The sequence below is a fragment of the Leucoraja erinacea genome, unplaced genomic scaffold (genome assembly GCF_028641065.1).
Source record: "Leucoraja erinacea ecotype New England unplaced genomic scaffold, Leri_hhj_1 Leri_52S, whole genome shotgun sequence".
NCBI classification, from domain to species: Eukaryota; Metazoa; Chordata; class Chondrichthyes; order Rajiformes; family Rajidae; genus Leucoraja; species Leucoraja erinaceus.
The window spans coordinates 61,674-84,339 of NW_026576432.1; the positions used below are offsets into that span (position 1 = coordinate 61,674).

At 47.2% G+C, this 22,666-nt stretch overlaps 1 protein-coding gene across 1 annotated transcript in view; it reads left to right on the forward strand.

Annotated features, from left to right (window-relative positions):
• rabggtb (Rab geranylgeranyltransferase subunit beta) overlaps positions 1 to 21,653 on the forward strand; it is a 30,663-nt gene extending 9,010 nt beyond the window's left edge. The window contains exons 2-9 of the mRNA XM_055630775.1: positions 3,406 to 3,513; positions 5,323 to 5,520; positions 10,844 to 10,949; positions 13,121 to 13,173; positions 15,576 to 15,686; positions 18,209 to 18,334; positions 19,263 to 19,412; positions 21,304 to 21,653. Of these exons, the coding sequence (XP_055486750.1) occupies positions 3,406 to 3,513; positions 5,323 to 5,520; positions 10,844 to 10,949; positions 13,121 to 13,173; positions 15,576 to 15,686; positions 18,209 to 18,334; positions 19,263 to 19,412; positions 21,304 to 21,444 (993 nt within the window). The 3' untranslated portion in view covers positions 21,445 to 21,653. The remainder of the gene's footprint in view (positions 1 to 3,405; positions 3,514 to 5,322; positions 5,521 to 10,843; positions 10,950 to 13,120; positions 13,174 to 15,575; positions 15,687 to 18,208; positions 18,335 to 19,262; positions 19,413 to 21,303) is intronic.
• The last annotated feature ends 1,013 nt before the right edge of the window (positions 21,654 to 22,666 follow it).

A 22,666-nucleotide genomic window follows, 5' to 3' on the forward strand; every position in this document is an offset into this window, starting at 1 on the left:
ATCTGAGGGGTAACTTTTTCACACAGAGGGTGGTGGGTGTATGGAACGAGCTACCGGAGGAGGTAGTTGAGGCTGGGACTATTCCGACATTTAAAAAGTATTTCGACAGGTACATGGATAGGACGGGTTGAGAGGGATATAGGCCAAATGCAGGCAGGTGGGACTAGTGTAGCTGGGACATGTTGGCCGGCGTGGGCAAGTTGGGCTGAAGGGCCTGTTTCCACACTGTATCACTCTATGACTAGTGTAGCTGGGACATGTTGGTCGGTGTGGGCAAGACGGGCTGAAGGGCCTGTTTCCACATAGCATCACTATGATAGAGGAGGATTGAGAAGTTGTTGGGTGTAGGATGCACTTGTGCTTCTAGTTTTCAGGCTGCATTTGCAGAGTTCTTACGTATCTGCCGTTCATGTCGGTACAGTTATTTTTCAATCAATCAATCCGTTCATGTCGGTACAGTTATTGCTATCTAGCCTGCATACAACAGGGACATAGACAATAGGTGCAGGAGTAGGCCATTCGGCCCTTCCAGCCAGCACTGCCATTCAATATGATCATGGCTGATCATCCCCAATCAGTACCCCGTTCCTGCTTTCTCCCCTTATCCCTTGATTCCGTTAGCCCTGTGCTAAATCTAACTCTCTCTTGAAAACATCCAGTGAATCTCTCTCTTGTTTCTCGTTTCCCCTCTTTTTCACTTGAGGTATATTCATTCCTCCTACACTTTCTGATCCCCATTATGTTTTGTAGCCGAGCTTTGTTCTGATGTATTTTGCTTTGAAAGAATCGTTGGTATTCGTACAAGAATCCTCTTTCATGGTTTAAAAGCTCCGGTTTAAAGTCTCGTCAAAGAAAGACTGTCCCCGCGAGGCCAGTGTAGATCGTGACTGGAGACCTCTGGAATGGAGGTTAAACCATTAAAACCTTGGCATAATAACAGGTCACTGAGGCTGTTGTTTCTGCTTTCCCATGGGGAAATTAATTGACCTCAATCTCATCTGGCATGCTACAGCAACTCGGCAAAGGATTGCTGTATATTTATTGGATTTCATTCCACTCCTCAGGCAACACCACTCAAGCCTGCCCCCTGTCCCAGACACAGACCCAGTATCCGTGTCTCCAGCGACCTGATCAACCCACATTGTACAACACAGAAAGCTGCAGCTTTGACTGTTCACAACAGCAACTGCAGATGCTGGTTTACAAAACAAAAAGACACAGAGTGCTGGAGTAACTCAGCAGGTCAGGCAGCATCTGTGGAGAACATGGATAGGTGACGTTTCACAGAGTGCTGGAGTAACTCAGCGGGTCAGGCAGCATCTGTGGAGAACATGGATAGTCAATGTTTTGGGTCGGGGGCCCTTCAAAAGTTTTAGGAGCAAAATTGGGCCATTCGGCCCATCAAGTCTATTCCGCCATTCAATCATGGCTGATCTATCTTCCCTTCTCAACCCCATTCTCCTGCCTTCTCCTCTTAACCCCTGACGCCCGTACTAATCAACAATCTCAATCTTCACCTTAAAAATACTCAATGATGTGGCCTCCACAGCCCCCTGCGGCAATGAGTTCCACAGATTCACCACCCTACTTTCTAAAGTTGTTTCGAATGTACAGTCTCTTACTCAGTCGTGGAATCAAGAACGAGAGACCATTGGTTTAAATGAAAGGGGAAAGATTTAATAGGAACCTGAGGGCCCATGATTTCACACACAGGGTGTTGGGTGTCTGGAACTAGTTGCCAGAGGATGTAGTTGAGGCAGGTATAATAACAGCATTTAAAAGGCATTTGGACAGGTACACGGATAGGACAGATTGAGAGGGATATTGACCAAACATGGGCAAATGGGACTAGCTTAAATGGGCTGGAATTACTCCAGCACTTTGGGTCTTTTTGTAAACCTGCTTCTGCAGTTCATAGAAACATAGAAACATCGAAATTAGGTGCAGGAGTAGGCCATTCGGCCCTTCGAGCCTGCACCGCCATTCAATATGATCATGGCTGATCATCCAACTCAATATCCCGTACCTGCCTTCTCTCCATACCCCCTGATCCCCTTGGCCACAAGGGCCACATCTAACTCCCTCTTGGGTAGTTCCTTGTGTCTACCTTAAATGGCGCATCTTGATGGGCATCGACAATTTGGGCTGAAGGGCCTGTTTCGGTGTTCCATGCCTCTGACAACTGTTGCTTGTTAGTATCTGGGTGAGGTTATGCCTTATCAATTCCCTTCTGAAAAGAAAAGGAATTAATATGACAAGACATTGATAATAATAATAATAATAACTTTATTTATAAAGCACTTTAAACAACTGCAGTTGCCACAAAGTGCTGTACATGAGAACTCATGGACAAGAAGTTATTACAAACCATTAAAAACCGTAAAACAAAGGACTATAAAACAGTAAAAATTAAAAGACATTAAAAGCACTAAAAACAGGAGCAATGTCTCAGCCAGTGTCGAAAGCCAGAGAATAAAAATGAGTTTTTAGGGTGGATTTGAAGATGGACAGTGAGGGGGCCTGTCTGATGTGCAACGGCAAGGTGTTCCAGAGTGCCGGCTTACAGCAGCAACAGAGAAGGCTCTATCCCCTCTGAGCTTCCATGCTTAGACCTCGGTACCTCAAAAAGCAGCTGATCAGCTGACCTGAGGGACACTTTCATATCTCAGGAGCGTATGGGTGGAGCAGCTCAGAGAGGTAAGGCGGGGCGAGCCCATTTAAAGATTTAAAAACAAATAAAATAATTTTAAAATGAACTCGAAAGTACACCGGGAGCCAGTGAAGGGAGGCCAGAATTGGCGTAATGTGCTCCCTCTTTCGAGTTCCGGTTAAAAGGCGAGTGGCAGCATTTTGAACCAGCTGGAGACGAGCCAATGAAGCTCGTGCGACTCCAGAGTAGAGTGCGTTACAGTAATCCAGCCTAGATGTAATAAAGGCATGGATTACTGTTTCAAAATGCTGCCGCTCGAGAATGGGCTTCACCTTTGCCAGCTGCCTTAGGTGAAAGAAGCTGGACTTAACCACCGCGCCTATTTGTTTATCTAATTTAAAATCACCGTCCATCCTAAAACCCAGGTTTAAAACTGTTGGCTTTACGGACAATGCCAGTGGACCCATACCAGTCAACATGTCCCATCTACACTGGTCCCACCTGCCTGCATTTGCTCCATATCCCTCTAAACCTGTCCTATCCATGTACCTGTAAGTGTACTTGTATGCAATTACAACTAAAGCACAAAGTACTTGTGCTATAACTCCAGGATAAGCGCTCAACTAAGAAAACCAACGTCCAAAGGCAAAGTATGCTCCAACTATCTAACTAAATATACCAACTTTAAATTATTTACTCAATATGCAAAAAAACTGTTGTTTGAGCTTTGTGATGATATTTTCCTCCTGTTGCAGGGCACGCCAGTGAAGGATGTGGTTATCAAAGCTGACGCTCCCACAGCTCTGCTCATGGAGAAACACTCTGATTACATCGCCTCATACGGAACAAAGAAGGATGATTATGTAGGTACCAGACTGTGGATGATCAGCCATGATGGCGGTGCTGGCTCGAAGGGCCGAATGGCCTACTCTTGCACCTATTGTGTATTGAATGTGATATGGTTATCCAGTATCTCCTCGACTGTAATATGGACTGTCCTCAAGATATCTCCATTAACTGTTCCGAGTTTGCCCACTTCATGTCTCACCTTGATCCTATGCCCTTTACCCTGGGAAGACTTTCAGCTGCTTCAAATGCACCCTTTAAACTTCTTCAGCTCAATGAAATGAACCCTTAACCTTCAGGCAAACTTTATGCATTCAGATTAGACTGATGAAGCCATCTATAAAAAGGTAGACACAAAATGCTGGAGTCACTCAGCGGGACAGGCAGCATCTTCAGTCTTATTCAGTCTGAAAAAGAGTCTCGACCAGAAACATCATCATTCCTTCTCTCCACAGATGCTGCCTGTCCCGCTGAGTTACTCCAGCATTTTGTATCTTGTCTTCAGTTTAAACCGGCATCTGCAGTTCCTTTCTACACCTATAAAATGTTCATTGTTTGCATTGAATTATTATAAAATTTGAGGATTATTATTGAAGCACAATCAACGTAATCCTACTTGCAATTTGACTTTTTTTGTCCTTGAGCCCGAAAATTGTGTTTGCCATATTTGTGAATGGAGATTTCTTCCGTTCAACAATGTTGGTGGATAGATTTCAAGCGTGGCTTTTGTAGCATAGAAAGAACGCGCTGCCAGGCGTGGTGGTGGAAGCTGATACGATAGTGCGGTTTCATACGCTTTTAGATCGGCACGTGGAAATGCAGGGACTGGTGAGGTGTGGATCACGTGCAGGCAGAGGGGATTAGTTTGACTTGGCATCATGGTCAGTATGGACATTGTGGGCCGAAGGGCCTGTTCCTGTGCTGGACTGTTCTGTTGTAACATATAAGATTGTTAAGGGCTTGGACACACTAGAGGCAGGAAACATGTTCCCGATGTTGGGGGAGTCCAGAACCAGGGGCCACAGTTTAAGAATAAGGAGTAAGATAGATAGATAGATCCTTTATTTGTCATTCGGACCTTACGGTCTGAACAAAATGTCGTTACCTGCAGCCATACATACAATAATACAATAATATACAACAGAACAGACAGTAAACACAAATTAACATCCACCACAGTGAGTCCACCAAGCACCTCCTCACTGTGATGGAGGCAAAAATCTTAAGGCTGCTGTCTCTTCCCTCCTCTTCTCCCTCTGCGCTGAGGCGATACCCCACCGGGCGATGGTAAAATCAGTCCCGCGGCTCACCGAGCTCGGCGAATGGGCCGGTTCAAACACCGCGGCCCAGGGTGGTCGAAGCTGCTGCCCTCCAGTCCAGCGGACACAGCTGTTGACGATGTCGTCCACTGGCCCCATTTAGAACGGAGACGAGGAAACATTTTTTCTCACAGAGAGTGGTGAGTCTGTGGAATTCTCTGTCTCAGAGGGCGGTGGAGGCAGGTTCTCTGGATGCTTTCAAGAGAAAGCTAGATAGGGCTCTTAAAAATAGCAGTGTCAGGGGATATGGGGAGAAGGCTGATTGGGGATGATCAACCATGGCGGTGCTGGCACGAAGGGCCGAATGGCCTACTCCTGCACCCATTGTCTATTGTCTATTGTAAAGAGATAGGAAAGGTATCGGGGCAAACAGGACCAGGTCAGATGGGTGACATGGATGGGTTGGGCAGCTTGAGTGCTGTGTGACGCTGAGACTCGATGCTCTGCTCATTTTGTTTGTCTGCTTTGGGAAGCGGTCAACCATGAACATTCTGTGTGTTGCTCCAGGAATACTGCATGTCTGAGTACCTGCGCATGAGTGGGATCTACTGGGGTCTGACTGTCATGGATCTCATGGGGCAACTGCACCGTATGAACAAAGAGGAAATCCTGCAGTTTGTGAAGTCGTGCCAACACGATTGTGGTGGAGTTGGGGCCAGTCTAGGTCACGATCCTCACCTTCTCTACACTCTCAGTGCCGTGCAGGTAAGTCTCACCCACACAGTGTGTGGAGGGCGGTGGGTGATCCATTCTAGTTCTGATGCCCTCAGCGGCCCGTCACCCGCTTCATCAGTGTTATTTTAGAATCGCAAGCCTTGCTTTCCTTCTGATCTTTGTGTTGCATTTAGATTTAATTTGACCAACAATATGTTTTTAAACTAAAGTGTAAGGTTCTGTTAAGACTAACTTGCACGATTGAGACATTGTGATCGTGTGAGGTCACTCCCCCTTCAATATTCTCTCAGGCCCAACACATTTATGCCGACTATCCAAGCTAGGCCAGTATTTGGCCAATAGTCCTTGAAGCTTTTCCTGTCTAAATTTCTTTTAAATATTGCTATTGTACCTCCTCTGGCAGCATGTTCCATATACCCACCACCCTGTTTGAAAAAGGAACGGCCTTTAATTCTGAGGCTGTGAGCTCAGGTTCTAGACTCTCCCACCAGTGGAAACATCCTCTCCACATCCACTCTATCCAGGCCTTTCACTATTCTGTACGTTTCAAAGCGGTCCCCCCCTCATTCTTCTAAACTCCAGTGAGTACAGGCCCAGCGCCGACAAACGCTCATCGTATGTTAACCCACTCATTCGTACAGTTTTGGTCTCCTAATCTGAGGAAAGACATTCTTGCCATAGAGGGAGTACAGAGAAGGTTCACCAGACTGATTCCTGGGATGTCAGGACTTTCATATGAAGAAAGACTGGATAGACTCGGTTTGTACTCGCTAGAAGTTAGAAGGTTGAGGGGGGATCTTATAGAAACTTACAAAATTCTTAAGGGGTTGGACAGGCTAGATGCAGGAAGATTGTTCCCGATATTGGGGAAGTCCAGAACAAGGGGTCACAGTTTAAGGATAAAGGGGAAATCTTTTAGGACCAAGATGAGGAAAACTTTTTTCACACAGAGAGTGGTGAATCTCTAGAATTCTCTGCCGCAGAAGGTATTTGAGGCCAGTTCATTGGCTATATTTAAGAGGGAGTTAGATATGGCCCTTGTGGCTAAAGGGATCAGGGGGTATGGAGAGAAGGCAGGTACAGGATACTGAGTTGGATGATCAGCCATGATCATATTGAATGGCGGTGCAGGCTCGAAGGGCCGAATGGCCTACTCCTGCACCTATTTTCTATGTTTCTATTCCTGGGATCATTCTTGTAAACCTCCTCTGGACCCTCTCCAGAGCCAGCACATCCTTCCTCGGGTATGTGGCCCAAATTTTCTCACAGCTGCCTGACCAGCGCCTTATAGAGCCTCAGCATTACATCTGTTTTTGTATTCCAGTCCTCTTGATGTACATGCTAGCATGAATTTGCCTTCCTTGCTACTGATTTGACTTGCAAATTAACTTTGCGCCTCCGTTTTCTGGATTCTCTCCATTTAGAAAATAATGTAATAATGGCCTTCTGCCATCCAGCCAACCTGCTATCCATGCTAGTATTTTCCCTTCAATACGAGGAAAGACAGCAGCGGCACCTTATCGAAGGCCTGCTGAAAATCTAGGGAAACACCATCTACTGCCTCCCCTCTGTCTGTCCTGCTATTAACTTCCTCAGAGAACTCCAGCAGATTCATCAGGCAAGATCTTCCCTTCACAAAACCATGCTGACTTCGGCCTATATTATCATGAACTACCAAGCACTGCATAACCTCTTCCTTTATAATTGACTCTAAAATCTTACCAACCACCAAAGTCAGGCCAGCCGGCCTATAGTTTCTGCTTTGCTTCCCATCTTGTACAGTGAGGTGATATTCTCAAGATAGGCACAAAATAGACAATAGGTGCAGGAGTAGGCCATTTAAGACTGAGGTGAGAAAACACTATTTCACCCAGAGAGTTGTGAATTTGTGGAATTCCCTGCCACAGAGGGCAGTGGAGGCCAAGTCACTGGATGGATTTAAGAGAGAGTTAGATAGAGCTCTAGGGGCTAGTGGAGTCAAGGGATATGGGGAGAAGGCAGGCACGGGTTATTGATTGGGAACGATCAGTCATGATCACAATGAATGGCGGTGCTGGCTCGAAGGGACGAATGGCCTCCTCCTGCACCTATTGTTTATGTTTCTATCTATGTTTCTAACTCTCTCGACTGGTATGTTGGTGGCCTGTTGAGATAGGAGGCATCACAGGAATTAGTTGAGAATTTGGAACCAAAATAAATGGGGGGGACCTTGTGGGATCAACAGTCAGACCCGTGTAAGGATTAGAATGGGCATGGAAATGGGTCTGGACTAATAGAGTTCAGGCATCATCAGTGGGATGAGAAGAGATACTGGAGTCAGAGATGAGCAGGCACACAGACCAGGTACAAGAAAGACTACCACATGCCAGAGCTCACTGCGTGACCAGGGGGAAAGTAAATGAGTCACAATGAAGAGGCAATCGCCATATGTCTGGGCGGCGATGTTCATGAGAAGCAGGTTGTTTATTGAAAGTCCAGAGAGGAAGTGAAAGAGGAAATGAGAGGCAAAGAGGGTGTAGTACAGAAGATTAGTGGCAGATATCGATGCTTTCTATATCTTCAGTTTCTATACCCACATCTTCATAGCAAAAGGATTTGAGTATAGGAGCAGGGAGGTTCTACTGCAGTTGTACAGGGTCTTGGTGAGACCACACCTGGAGTATTGTGTACAGTTTTGGTCTCCTAATCTGAGGAAGGACATTCTTGCCATAGAGGGAGTACAGAGAAGGTTCACCAGTCTGATTCCTGAGATGGCAGGACTTTCATATGAAGAAAGACTGGATAGACTTGGCTTGTACTCGCTAGAATTTAGAAGATTGAGGGGGGATCTTATAGAAACTTACAAAATTCTTAAGGGGTTGGACAGGCTAGATGCAGGAAGATTGTTCCCGATGTTGGGGAAGTCCAGAACAAGGGGTCACAGTTTAAGGATAAGGGGGAAATCTTTTAGGACCGAGATGAGGAAAACATTTTTCACACAGAGAGTGGTGGATCTCTGGAATTCTCTGCCACAGAAGGTAGTTGAGGCCAGTTCATTGGCTACATTTAAGAGGGAGTTAGATGTGACCCTTGTGGCTAAAGGGATCAGGGGGTATGGAGAAAAGGTAGGTAGGTACAGGATACTGAGTTGGATGATCAGCCATGATCATATTGAATGGCGGTGCAGGCTCGAAGGGCCGAATGGCCTACTCCTGCACCTATTTTCTATGTTTCTATGTTTCCCATCTCCACCCCATTCTGCTTTCCGCAGAGACCGATCCCTCCGCAACTCCCTGGTCAACTCGTCCCTTCCCACCCAAACCACCCCCTCCCCGGGTACTTTCCCCTGCAACCGCAGGAGATGCAACACCTGTCTCTTTACCATAGAACCATATGACAATTACAGCACAGAAAACAGGCCATCTCAGCCCTTCAAGTCCGTGCCGAACACTTATTTTCCCCTAGTCCCATCTACCTGCACTCAGGCCATAACCCTCCATTCCTTTCCCGTCCATATACCTATCCAATTTATTTTTAAATGATTACCTCTCCCCTCGACTCCATCCAAGGACCCTGACAGTCACTCCAGGTGAGGCAGAGATTCACTTGCACCTCCTCCAACCTCATCTACTGTACCCGCTGTCCGTCTTCACGTACCTGATCTCCCGGTTGCTCAGCACTTCAACTCCCCCTCCCATTCCCAACCTGACCTTTCAGTCCTGGGCCTCCTCCAATGTCAGAGTGAGGCCCAGCACAAATTGGAGGAACAGCACCTCATATATTGCTTTGGGTAGTTTACACCCCAGCGGTATGAACATTGACTTCTCTAACTTCAAGTAGCCCTTGCTTTCCCTCTCACCCCTTCCCCCTTCTCAGTTCTCCCACCAGTCTTACTGTCTCCGACTATAGACAATAGGTGCAGGAGTAGGCTATTCAGCCCTTCGAGCCAGCACCGTCATTCAATGTGATCATGGCTGATCATCCCCAATCAGTATCCCGTTCCTGCCTTCTCCCCATATCCCCTGACTCCGCTATTTTTAAGAGCCCTATCTAGCTCTCTCTTGAAAGTATCCAGAGAACCGGCCTCCACCGCCCTCTGAGGCAGAGAATTCCACAGGCTCACCACTCTCTGTGAGAAAAAGTGTTTCCTCGTCTCCATTCTAAATGACTACATTCTAGCTTTGTCCCGCCCCCTCCCCTGCCATCAGTCTGAAGAAGGGTCTCGACCCGAAACGTTGCCCATTCCTTCGCTCCAGAGATGCTGCCTGAGTTTCTCCAGCATTTTGTGTCTATCTTCGATTTAAACCAGCATCTGCAGCTCTTTGTTACACATGCTTTTTGTAGTGATGTAACGAGCAAGAGGAGAGATGGGGCCAGTCAGACACAAATCATTGAAAGGTGGAAGGCATTGTGACAGTGGCCAATACACAATACACAATCTGGGCTTGATCAATGAGAGGGACAAGGTATGGAACGTAACATCTGTTGCAAAGATGTTGCGTGGATAAACTAATCTGGCCTGCCTGCACGTGATCCATATCCCTACACATATCCATCTGCCTAACTAAATGCCTCTTACACGTCACATTTGTATCTGCCTTCACCACCACTCCTGGCAGCGTGTTGCAGGCACCCACCGCTAAAACCTACCCACTCATCTATCCATGTGTGGCCATAAAGCCATGCCCTCCAGTATTTGACATGTCCACTCTGGAGTAAAGGGGTCCTGCCTGTCTACCCTATAAACACTTCATCATTTAATATACTTCCATTAGTTCTCCCTTAACCTCTGATGCTCCAGAGAAAACCTGGAACTCTTCAAAACTGGGGGTGTGTGGTGGAGGCAGATTTATTGCAGAGTTCAAAGGGAAATCAATGTGAATGTGGTAGCAGAGTGTTTGCAGGCTGTGGAGATGGATAACCCTATCTCTCCAGCAGGCTGTGAGGACAGGGCCAGCAGGCTGTGGGGACAGGGCCAGCAGGCTGTGGGGACAGGGCCAGCAGGCTGTGGGGACAGGGCCAGCAGGCTGTGGGGACAAGACCAGCAGGCTGTGGGGACAGGACCAGCAGGCTGTGGGGACAGGGCCAGCAGGCTGTGGGGACAGGGCCAGCAGGCTGCGGGGACAGGGCCAGCCAGCAGGCTGTGGGGACAGGGCCAGCAGGCTGTGGGGACAGGACCAGCAGGCTGTGGGGACAGGCAGGCTGTGGGGACAGCCAGGCTGTGGGGACAGGGTTAGACTGGGGACAGGACCAGCAGGCTGTGGACAGGGAGCAGCTGGGTCACTGCTGCATGGAGCTGGTGCGGACACTGGTGGGTTGGCTGCTGCATTCTATCATCTATCATTCTATCATCACTGATGTGTTTTTTACCCAGATCCTTTCTCTCTATGATAGTCTCCATGTTATTGATGTTGATAAAGTTGTTGAATATGTTAAAGGCCTCCAACAAGAAGATGGTTCCTTTGCTGGTGACAAGTGGGGTAAGTTGCTCGTGTCTCTCTCGTGTTTGAAGCTCTGCTTGTTTTGGGGCTATGTCTACATTGCTGTTCATCAATGTAATGAAGCTGTCACCTGCAGAATCTAATGCCCACATGTGGCAATGATGGTCCGACATCACTAGACCATTCAGTCTGGACCATTCAGTAACCTGCTCTACCATTCAGTACATGGAGTTCCAGGCGGGCTGTCTATCTGGGTGTACAGTGGTTGCTGCCAGACCCGGGTTCAACCCTGACTATGGGTGCTGTGTGTCTTTATGGAGTGTGTACGTTCTCGCTGTGAACGCATGGGTTTTAACCCGGGTGCTCCGGTTTCCTCCCACATCCCAAAGACATGCAGGTTTTAAGGTTAATTGGCTTCTGTAAATTGTCCCTAGCGTGTAGTGAGCTGGTGTGCGGGTGATCGCTGGCCGGTGTTGACTCGGTGGGCCGAAGGGCCTGTTTCCATGCTGTAAACTAAACTAAACTAAACTAAACTAAACATGCTGTTTGGCCACTTTCCTAAGGGTTAGCAGGCACCTTTTAATAAGGAGCGAAACAGTCCCCAGAGCCTCAGAGTCTGTTAAGTATCTCCGTGCTATCCTTTTGTATCATTGATTATTTAAGTTTGTAGCCAAGAGTAAAGATATTGTGTGAAGATCCACTTACTGCAATGGATCGGAGACTTGCTGCCAATGGTTTCACCGCCAAAGAGGGTTTGCTAGTTTGACTGTGAAGCTGAGACAGACTATTGTCTATTGTCTATTGAGTGAGTGGAATAGACATGTATTCTCTGGATTTTACACACCTCCTGTGAAACCTTGCAGGATAGATGCAGTAAGCCCATGTCCCCAGATTAGAGAGCCCAGATCAGCGCAACATGTCTCTGGTCTAAGGGGTTGGGCTTCCCATGCAGAGGAGAAACGGTTAGGGTCTTTGTGCAGTATGTTGTGAGCTTATGGAATGCCACATCCAGGGATCTGAGTTGTATATTGAAGGCTGAGATATTTGGCACGGACTTTGTGGGTTGAAGGGCCAATGTGCTTTGCCAGCAGCAAGTAGTTTGAGTAGGGGTTATGGGTTAAGGGTGGTGGGTGGGGAAGGACGGAGGAGAGGTGCTGTTGTGTTTGTAGAGGCACCTTGTTCATTTAATTTAGTTTAGTTTAGAGATGCAGTGCGAAAACAGGCTATTCGGCCCACCGAGTCCGTGCCGACCAGCGATCCCCGCACACTAACACTACCCTACACACACAAGGGACAATTTACATTTACACCAAGCCAATTATCCTGCAAACCTGCACGTCTTTGGAGTGTGGGAGGAAACCGAAGATCTCGGAGAAAACCCACGCGGGTCACGGGGAGAACATACAAACTCCGTACAGACAGCGCCCGTAGTCAGGATGGAACCCAGGGTCTCTGGCGCTGTGAGGCAGCAGCTCTACCCGCTGCACTACCGATCGGTAGATGGTGGTGTACTGTTCCCCCTCGTTGACCCAAGGGGGCAGGATAGGGACAACTCTATTGCTGGGTCTGGAGTTGCTGAAAGAATGTTTCCATTCATGAAGGGCGTTGTAAAACATGCCAGTTTGTGTGAGCAACTGTTTTTTTAAATCCATCTGTCTTAGCTATGCAATGTCAGTCGTGCAGCTGCCATGTTGAGATTGAGTTCTAACCTCGTCTCCACTAATTCTGGCCTCTGATATAATGGTCCAGCATCAGAACTGTGACACGGCAGCCCCACACACACCACACACCACAGTTGCCAGCCCACCCACCCACCAACATTGACGATAGGCACAAAAAGCTGCAGGAACTCCGGCACCATCTCTGGAGAAAAAGCTATGGCTGACATTTCGGGTCTGAAGAAGTGTCTCAACCCGAAACGTGACCCGTTCCTTTTCACCACTGGAGTAACCTGCTGAGTTCCTCCTGCAAAATTGTGTCTATCTTTGAAACCATTGATTTTGATTCACCTTCTTGTCTGCAGTGTCTTGGTCTTCAGTCGGTAATGATGCAGGTACGCCATTACTGAATCACAAGGCTGTGTCAGCACCATGCATATTTACCTCCTGTGAAGGCAGAGTGGCTGTCTGATGCATGGGCACGGGTTTGTTTTGCTGCTCTGTGTTCAAGGCCGTGATATTATGCCACTGAAAACTCTCTTCTCCTTCCAGGTGAAATAGACACTAGGTTCTCCTTCTGTGCCGTGGCAACGTTGGCACTTCTGGTAAGAACATCATCTACTCAAGTCCCTGTTCATACCCCCTCCTTGTCCCACAGCTGACAATGGACCACCTTCCCTAGATCATCTTTGCTGGCCTTGATTTGTTCTTGTAATACCTTTCATTCTTTTGTTCTTTGTACCTTTTCATACCTCTACTTTCCCTCGCCCCTGACTTTGAAGAAGGATCGCAACCCAAAACGTCACCTATCCATGTTCTCCACAGATGCTGCCTGACCCGCTGAGTTACTCCAGCACTCTGTGAAACGTCACCTATCCATGTTCTCCACAGATGCTGCCTGACCCGCTGAGTTACTCCAGCACTCTGTGAAACGTCACCTATCCATGTTCTCCACAGAGGCTGCCTGACCCGCTGAGTTACTCCAGCACTCTGTGAAACGTCACCTATCCATGTTCTCCACAGAGGCTGCCTGACCCGCTGAGTTACTCCAGCATTTTGTGTCTGTCTTCTTGTTTAATTTTTGCTGGCTTTCCACGTTTTACACGATTAGACGGGAGGGAATATTGATTGTAAAGAGAGAGTGTAGTGAGAGACACAAAGAGCCGATCTTCTTGGATGTGAGGAGATGTTACGCCAAGGAGAAGGTGCAAAATCAATGTTCCGGAAAACGGCATGTCCAGTCGCAAGGGAACATAGAAACATAGAAAAAAGCCAAGTCTATCAGTCTTTCTTCATATAAAAGTCCTGACATCCCAGGAATCAGTCTGGTGAACCTTCTCTGTACTCCCTCTATGGCAAGAATGTCTTTCCTCAGATTTGGAGACCAAAACTGTATACAATACTCCAGGTGTGGTCTCACCAAGACCCTGTACAACTGCAGTAGAACCTCCCTGCTCCTATCCTCAAATCCTTTTGCTATGAAAGCTAACATACCATTCGCTTTCTTCACTGCCTGCTGCACCTGCATGCCTACTTTCAATGACAGGTGTACCATGACACCCAGGTCTCGTTGCATCTCCCCTTTTCCTAATCGGCCACCATTCAGATAATAGTCTACTTTCCTGTTTTTGCCACTTCACATCTATCCACATTATACTGCATCAGCCATGCATTTGCCCACTCACCCAGCCTATCCAAGTCACCTTGCAGCCTCCTAGCATCCTCCTCACAGCTAACACTGCCCCCCAACGTCGGTGTGGGTGCAGATGATTTGGCATCAAGTGGTGCTGTACGATACAATACCGGCTGGCAGAGACGGCTAAATCTGCAGCTGTTGTGTGTAAAACCAATGTAAGGCAAGCACAAAACACAGCAGGTCGGGTAGCATCTGGGGAGAAATAAGTGATCAACATCTTAGATCACCGACTCTTCAGCAGGAGCTGGTTGCAAGGACCGGCTGGAGCCTGCTGACTCGCTGCGTGGTCTCACAGTGGAAACGGGCCCTTCGGCCCAACCCGTCCATGCTGACCCATCTACACAAGTCCCACCTGCCTGTGTTTGGCCCATATCCCTCAAATCCTTTCCTATCCACATACCTGTCCAAATGTCTGTTAAATGTTATAATAAATGTTCCCGATGTTGGGGGAGTCCAGAATCAGGGGCCACAGTTTAAGAATAAGGGGTAGGCCATTTAGAACTGAGACGAGGAAACACTTTTTCACACAGAGAGTTGTGAGTGTGTGGAATTCTCCGCCTCAGAGGGTGGTGGAGGCCGGTTCTCTGGATACTTTCAAGAGAGGGCTAGATAGGTCTCTTAAAGATAGCGGAGTCAAGGGATATGGGGAGAAGGCAGGAACGGGGCACTGATTGGGGATGATCAGCCATGATCACATTGAATGGCGGTGATGGCTCGAAGCGCCGAATGGCCTACTCCTGCACCTATTGTCTATTGTTTATTGTCTGGTGTTTCATATCTAACTCTCTCTTGAAAGCATCCAGAAAACCGGCCTCCACTGCCTTCTGAGGCAGAGAATTCCACAAATTAACAACTTTCTGTGTGAAAAAGTGTTTCCTCGTCTCCATTCTAAATGGTCTATCCCTTATTCTTAAACTGTGGCCCCTGGTTCTGGACTTCCCCAACGTCGGGAATATGTTTCCTACCTCCAGTGTGTCCAATTCCTGAATAATCTTATATGTTTCAATAAGACAATAGACAATAGGTGCAGGAGTAGGCCATTCAGCCCTTCGAGCCAGCACCGCCGTTTAATGTGGTCATGGCTAATACTCTCTCATCCTTCTAAATTCCAGAGTATACAAACCCAGCCGCTCCATTCTATCAACATATGACAGTAATGCATTTCTGCCATCCAATACTAAACGTAAACATAAACCTAAAGGAGGGAGAGTTGAAGGGGTTCAACTTCTTAATGAATGTTTTTTTCTGGAGCCTTCATTGCTCTATGTGGAGAAGGGCTATATATAATACTAGTGTTTGGTTGCTTTCCAGGGAAGACTTGATGCCGTTAATCTAGAATCAGCAGCAGAATTTATTATATCCTGCATGAACTTTGATGGAGGATTTGGATGCAGGCCAGGATCAGAATCTCACGCAGGCCAGGCAAGTTGCCCTTTGCTTTTAAAAGGAAATAGCTTTTAATAATTGAAACTTTATCCTGCACTATTAATTCCTTGTTTTTTTAAAGTGTTGAACATAAAGGGCTGGCATGTTGTTACCGTCTCATTTACATGGACTCATCTATTCTCCCCCGCCCCCCCCACCTGGTTTAATCTCCCTCCCACCACCCACAAACCTGGACTCCATCTCCCTTGCCTTGCTGCCTCGGCAAGGCCAGCAGCATCATCAAGGACCAGTCTCACCCCGGTCACTCCCTCTTCTCCCCTCTCTCCACATTCCAATCATCTACACCTCACGCTGCCTCGGCAAGGCCAGCAGCATAACCAAGGACCAGTCTCACCCCGGTCACTCCCTCTTCTCCCCTCTCCCATCGGGCAAGAGGTACAGAAGTGTGAAAACGAACGCACACCTCCAGATTCAGGGACAGCTGTTATCAGGCGACTGAACCATCCTATCACCAACACTAGAGTGGTCCTGACCTTTGAACTATATATCTTGCACTAATTCCCTTTCTCCTGTATCTGTACACTGTGGACGGCTCGATTGTAATCATGCACAGTATTTTCGCTGACCACAACAAGAAGCTTTTCACGGCACCACTGCACATGTGACAATAATAAACTAAACGGCGAGAAACTCTTCCTTTCCTATCTGATTCCATCTGCCCATCATTCCTCTTTCATCATGTTCCACCTATCACATGTTGCTTGTGTGTAGACTTTGGTCTTCCAAAGTGCATTACTTCAGCCTGAGTCACATAGTCGTACAGTGTTGGCCCAACTTGCCCACACCAATCAATACGTCTCATCTACGCTGGTCCTACCTGCCTGTTTCACAATCATAATAATACTTTATTAGCCAAGTATGTTTTGCAACTTACGAGGAGTTTGATTTGCCGTACAGTCATACAAATAAAAAGCAACAGAACACACAAAATATATTTTACCATGAACATCCACCACAGTGACTCCTCCACATTCCTCACTGTGATGGAAGGCGACAAAAAGTTCAATCTCTTCCCTTCTTTGTCCTCCTGCGGTCGTCTCCTGCAACGGGGGGGATGTCAGCTCCCCCTGCGCCGGCGATCGGACCCCAGGTCGGGGCTGGTCGAGCCTCTGTGTCGTTGGAGCTTCCCGACTCAGCCTGTCCCGAGACAGTGATCTCATCTCTGGGCCATATCCCTCCAAACCTGTCCTCTCCGTGTAACTCTCTAAGTGTTTCTTAAACATTGCCATAGAGAGGGAAGAAGATTGGACTTTGTTGCCTTCCATCACAGTGAGGAATGTGGGGAATCCACTGTGGTGGATGTTTATATTAACTTTTATGTAGTTGTGTGTCTTGTTGCTTTTTTAGTATCTGTTGGTAATCGAGTTTCACGGTACACGTGACAATAAACTGACCTTTGAACCCTTTGAGTCCCAGCCTCAACTACCTCCTCTGGCAGCTTGTTCCATTCACCCACCACCTCTGTGGGGAAACGTTACCCCACAGATTCCTATTAAATCTTTTCCCTCTCACCTTAAACTTATGTCCTCTGGTTCTCGATATCCCTACTCTGGGCAAGAGACTCTGTGCGTCTCCCTGATCTATTCCTCTCATGATTTTATATATTAAAGTTATCAGAATTCAGAAACAAAGCCCAAGTAGTTTAAAAAAAAGTGAAAATTAATTGCCTTGAATTAGGACTAATCAGAACTAGCGTGACTGTCTGTCTCTGTTTCTCTCTCTCTCTCTCTCTCTCTCTCTCTCTCTCTCTCTCTCTCTCTCTCTCTCTCACTCTCACTCTCACTCTCACTCTCTGTCTGTATCTGTCACTCTCTCTGTCTGTCTGTCTGTCTGTCATTCTGTCTGTCTGTCACTCTCTGTCTGTGTCTGCCTCTCTGTGTCTATCACTCTCTCTGTCTGTCAGTCTCTGTGTCTGTATCTGTCACTCTGTCTGTCACTGTCTGTGTCTGTCACTCTCCCTGTGTCTGTCACTCTCTCTGCCTGTCTCTGTCTGTCACTCTGTCTCTGTCTGTCACTCTCTGCGTCTCTGTCACTCTCTCTCTGTATACACAGATCAGAATCAGTTTATTGGCCAAGTATGTACACATACAAGGAATTTGACTTGGTGCTCTGCTCGCACGTGGTAAAACACAATATACATCAGACATTAAAAACAAACATAATTTAAAATGTAAAAACAAATAGCAATAGTAATAAGCGGCAGCTTTGCACTATATTGTACATGTAGATATGTAAAGTGTTTGGCTGAGACAGAATGTGGTGGAGTAGCGCCGCTGTTAAGTACAGCTACCACTCGTGGGTAGAAGCTGTTTTTGCGTCGGGATGTATTTAGTGTGTGCGTGTACGTGTATATAAATTGGCACATGAAGGGCTGATCCCATTGTGAGTGGGACTGAGTGTGTGGAGTATGTGTGGTGTATACTGTCTGTGTGTTTAACGGTGGGTCTCTGTGTGGTACGAGTTGTTTAACGAGCGCTGTGCTGTGCTGTCCTGTCCAGATCTACTGCTGCACGGGGTTTCTTGCTATAACAGGCCAGTTACACCACATCAACGCTGACCTGCTGGGCTGGTGGCTCTGTGAGCGCCAGCTACCATCCGGAGGCCTCAACGGGCGCCCAGAGAAGGTACGTACTCCTCCCCGCTGTCACACCTGCTCTCTTCACTTTGTTTCCCTATGGATTAGTATAGAGATACAACACGGAAGCACACCCTTCTGACCACTGAGTCCGCACCGACCAGCGATCCACGCACACTAGTTCTATGTTCTAGAAAGTATCCCACTTTCTCATCCACTAAGGACAATTAAAGGGCCTGTCCCACCTACTCGACTACACAAGTTGAAAATCCAGCCGGGACCAGAAAGACGCTACGACTCTTAGGGCGACTGAGGAGACGACTCATGACCTACACGACCCCCTGGCGACATGTCGCGGGATGAATCCTGTGCTCCTGAGTAGTCGCTCAAAGAGTCGTACCTTGTTCTGGTCACCGCTGGATTTTCAACATGTTGAAAAATTTTGGCGACCTTCAACAACTTGTGACGGGAGCCGGCAGTCGCTGAAAAAGTTGCGTAAGTGGGACAGGCCCATTAGGATACTGCAGTGCACTGGTGTAGAACGCTATTGAACGAACGAACGTATGTACAACGCACTACACTAGTGACAACAGTACAATACACTTGGGGCAGTTTTGTTTAATTTAGTGATACAGCGTGTAAGCAGGACCTTCATCCCACTGAGTCCACACGGACCATCGATCACCTGCTCACACCAGTTCTATATTATTCCACTCCCTACACACTAGGGGCTATTTACAGCAGCCAATTAACCTACAAACCTGTACATCTGTGGAGTGTGGAGTGTAACCGGAGTAAACACGTGGTCAAAGGGAGAATGTACCCACTCTGTACAGACAGCACCCGAGGTCAGGATCGAACCTGGGTCCCTGGCGCTGTGAGGCAGCGGCTCTACCCGCTGCGCCACTGTCGTGTAACATGTATCCTAGTTGCGGGTTGTGTAAGACTGTTGACGGATCTCCACGTTGCCTCCTCAGCTGCCTGACGTCTGTTACTCCTGGTGGGTCTTAGCTTCCCTGAAGATCATCGGACGGTTGCACTGGATCGACAAGGAGAAGTTGTCCACTTTCATCCTGGCTTGCCAGGACGAGGAGACTGGCGGCTTTGCCGACCGGCCTGGCGATGTAGTAAGTAACCAGGGAAGAGGTGGCGACAGGAAGTTGGGGAGCTTGTGGGCAGGAGTGAACATGAATGATGGTTAGAAGTTTCAACTGTCCTATCGTCATATGTCCCAAAATGGAACAATAAAGTTCTTCTTCCATCAGTATCACAGAAATGTAAACATAATACTTTGTAAAATCCATAATAAACAATAAAAAAAAAATATATAAAAAAATATTTTTTAAAATTCTTTATTATGGGTTTTACAAAGTATTATGTTTCAATATATATTGAAGGTAAACAAAAATGCTGGAGAAACTCAGCGGGTAAGTTACAATGGAGCGAAGGAATAGGTGACGTTTCGGGTCGAGACCTTCTTCAATATATATATTGATTTATTTTTAAACAAAAAGTTCTATATAAGGGTCCAAATTTGAAAGTTATTAAACTATAACAAAATACCACAGCATTAAAAACGGACCGACCTAAGGTCCTTTTGTGCTAATTTGTGATCAAAATCAACTAAAATTTAATACTTTAAAAATTTGGAAAAAACAAGAAGAAATTATTTATAATTTTTATTATATAAAAACGCAACATATAACAATTAAAAAGAAAGAATAGCAAACCCTGCCCATCATCGGCTCTGACCTCCTTCCATCGAGGGGATTTATCGCAGTCGCTGCCTCAAAAAGGCTGGCAGCATCATCAAAGACCCACACCATCCTGGCCACACACTCATCTCCCTGCTACCTTCAGGTAGAAGGTACAGGAGCCTGAAGACTGCAACAACCAGGTTCAGGAATAGCTACTTCCCCACAGCCATCAGGCTATTAAACCTGGCTCTGACAAAACTCTGATTATTATGAACCCATTTTCTGTTATTTGCACTTTATCAGTTTTATTTATTCATGTGTGTATATATTTATATTATGGTATATCGACACATTTATCTGTTTTGTAGTAAACGCCTACTATGTTCTGTGTGCTTAAGCAAAGCAAGAATTTCATTGTCCTATACAGGGACACATGACAATAAACTCACTTGAACTTGAACTTGAGAATAAATATAAAAAGGGTTACACAGCTTTTAAATCACACATTTCACATGTGTGGCCACAGGGATATAAAAGGACTGGACAAGCTAGATGCAGGAAATATGTTCCCAATGTTGGGCGAGTCCAGAACCAGGGGCCACAGTCTTAGAATAAAGGGGAGGTCATTTAAGACTGAGGTGAGAAAACACTTTTTCACCCAAAGAGTTGTGAATTTATGGAATTCCCTGCCACAGAGGGCAGTGGAGGCCAAATCACTGGATGGATTTAAGAGAGAGTTAGATAGAGCTCTCAGGGCTAGTGGAGTCAAGGGATATGGGGAGAAGGCAGGCACAGGTTATTGATAGGGGACGATCAGCCATGATCACGTTGAATGGCAGTGCTGGCTCGAACTTGTTCATTTACAAGGAGAGATACAAGTCTAGCAGACCCGTATAGAATGATACAGCATGGAAACTGGCCCTTCAGCCCAACTAGCCCATGCCAACCAACATGCACCATCTACGCTAGTCCCACCTGTCCACATTTGGCCCATATCATCTAAACTTGTCTTATCCGTTTACCTGTCCAAATGTCTCTTAAATAATGGTATACAATAAGTATTTCACTGTACTTTGGTCCAGGTGATAGTCTTACGGTGCGGAAACAGGCCCTTTCACCCAACTTGCCCACACCGACCAACATGTCCCATGTACACTAGTCCCACTTGTCTGCAATTTGGCCCTTCTCAACCTGTCCTATCCATGTACCTGTCCAAATGTTTCTTAACAGTCGCGCTAGTTGATGCAATAAAGAAGCCATTGAAGGCGGCCGATCTACATGTCTGACCTAGTTTGCTAACTGAAGGTTTCTCTGTGCGCAGGTTGATCCATTCCACACATTGTTTGGTGTGGCGGGACTCTCTCTGATGGGGGACCGGCAGGTGAAGGCGGTCAGCCCGGTGTTCTGCATGCCTGAGGAGACGCTGCAGAGGATCGGCCTGCAGCCGGAGCTACTGAGCTAGAGGGAGCGGGAGCCCCGGCTGTGTGGAATACCATCATGGACAATGGTGACTGTGACAAGGGTGTGAACATTGACCTGTGGACTGCCACTGCCACTTGGTTCCTTCACTCTCGGCCTCTTGTGTACGAATCGGGTATAAGGTACTCTGCTGTGTCACTGTAACCTGAGCAAGCATACAGTGCTGGAGGAACACAGCGGGCCAGGCAGCATCTGTGGAGGGAATGGACAGGCGACATTTCCGGGTCAGGACCCTTCTGCAGACCGGGGGGGGGGGGGGGGGGGCGAAGATAAAGAGGGGTGGGGCATACCTGGATACCTCTGAGGGGGAGGGATGGAGTAAGTGACAATGGCTTCCATCTCTGTGCTCCCTTCCCTTCCACCATATCCCTCTCACCGGCTTAACCTTGCTCTCCTCTCCGTATCTCACACCCTTTTGTCTCCTTGTCACCTTTAGTCATTGTCACTTATTCCACCCATCTTACAATCACCCCCCCACTTCCCCCTCACCTGTATCCACCTATCACTTGCCAGACTTTGTCCAGCCCCCACCTCTTGTCCAGCTTCCCCCCCCCTCCCCTTTCTCCATCAGTCTGAAGAAGGGTCCCGATCCGAAACGTTGTCTGTCCATTCCCTCCACAGATGCTGCCTGACCCGCTGAGTTCCTCCAGCACTTTGTGTTTTGATGTAGATTCCAGCGTCTGCAGTTCTCTATGTCCCAACGGGCCATTGGCAGATACTAACTATGTCCTCCACTGCACAGATTGATCCCATTTCTTTGTGACGTTGCCTGATGCTAGCATGAAGTTTGACATTACTGACAATGCCATTGGTGGCAGTTCCTGGCTCTGCTTTGCTGAGATAGATCATGTAACTGCCCCGCAGACCAACTAACAAAAACCTGCAGATGCTGGAAGTCTGAAATCAAAGCATAAAATGTGGACACACTCACTCACTCACTCACTCAGCATCCGTGGAGAGAGAAATAGTTGATGACTCATCATCAGTATTGGGGGAGAGGGAGAAGCAAGTGTCAGTAGCAGAGACCCACTTGGTTCTCTCTCCACAGATGCTGCCTGACCTGCAGAGTGTTTCCAGCATTTTCTGTTTTTGCCAAAGACTAGAATTTAGACAATAAATCAGAGTGTTTTCTCCAGCATATTCTACTTCAATTTTATTTTTTGAGATTGGCAGAAGAACAAATTGGCTCTGATTTTTCAGCTGCT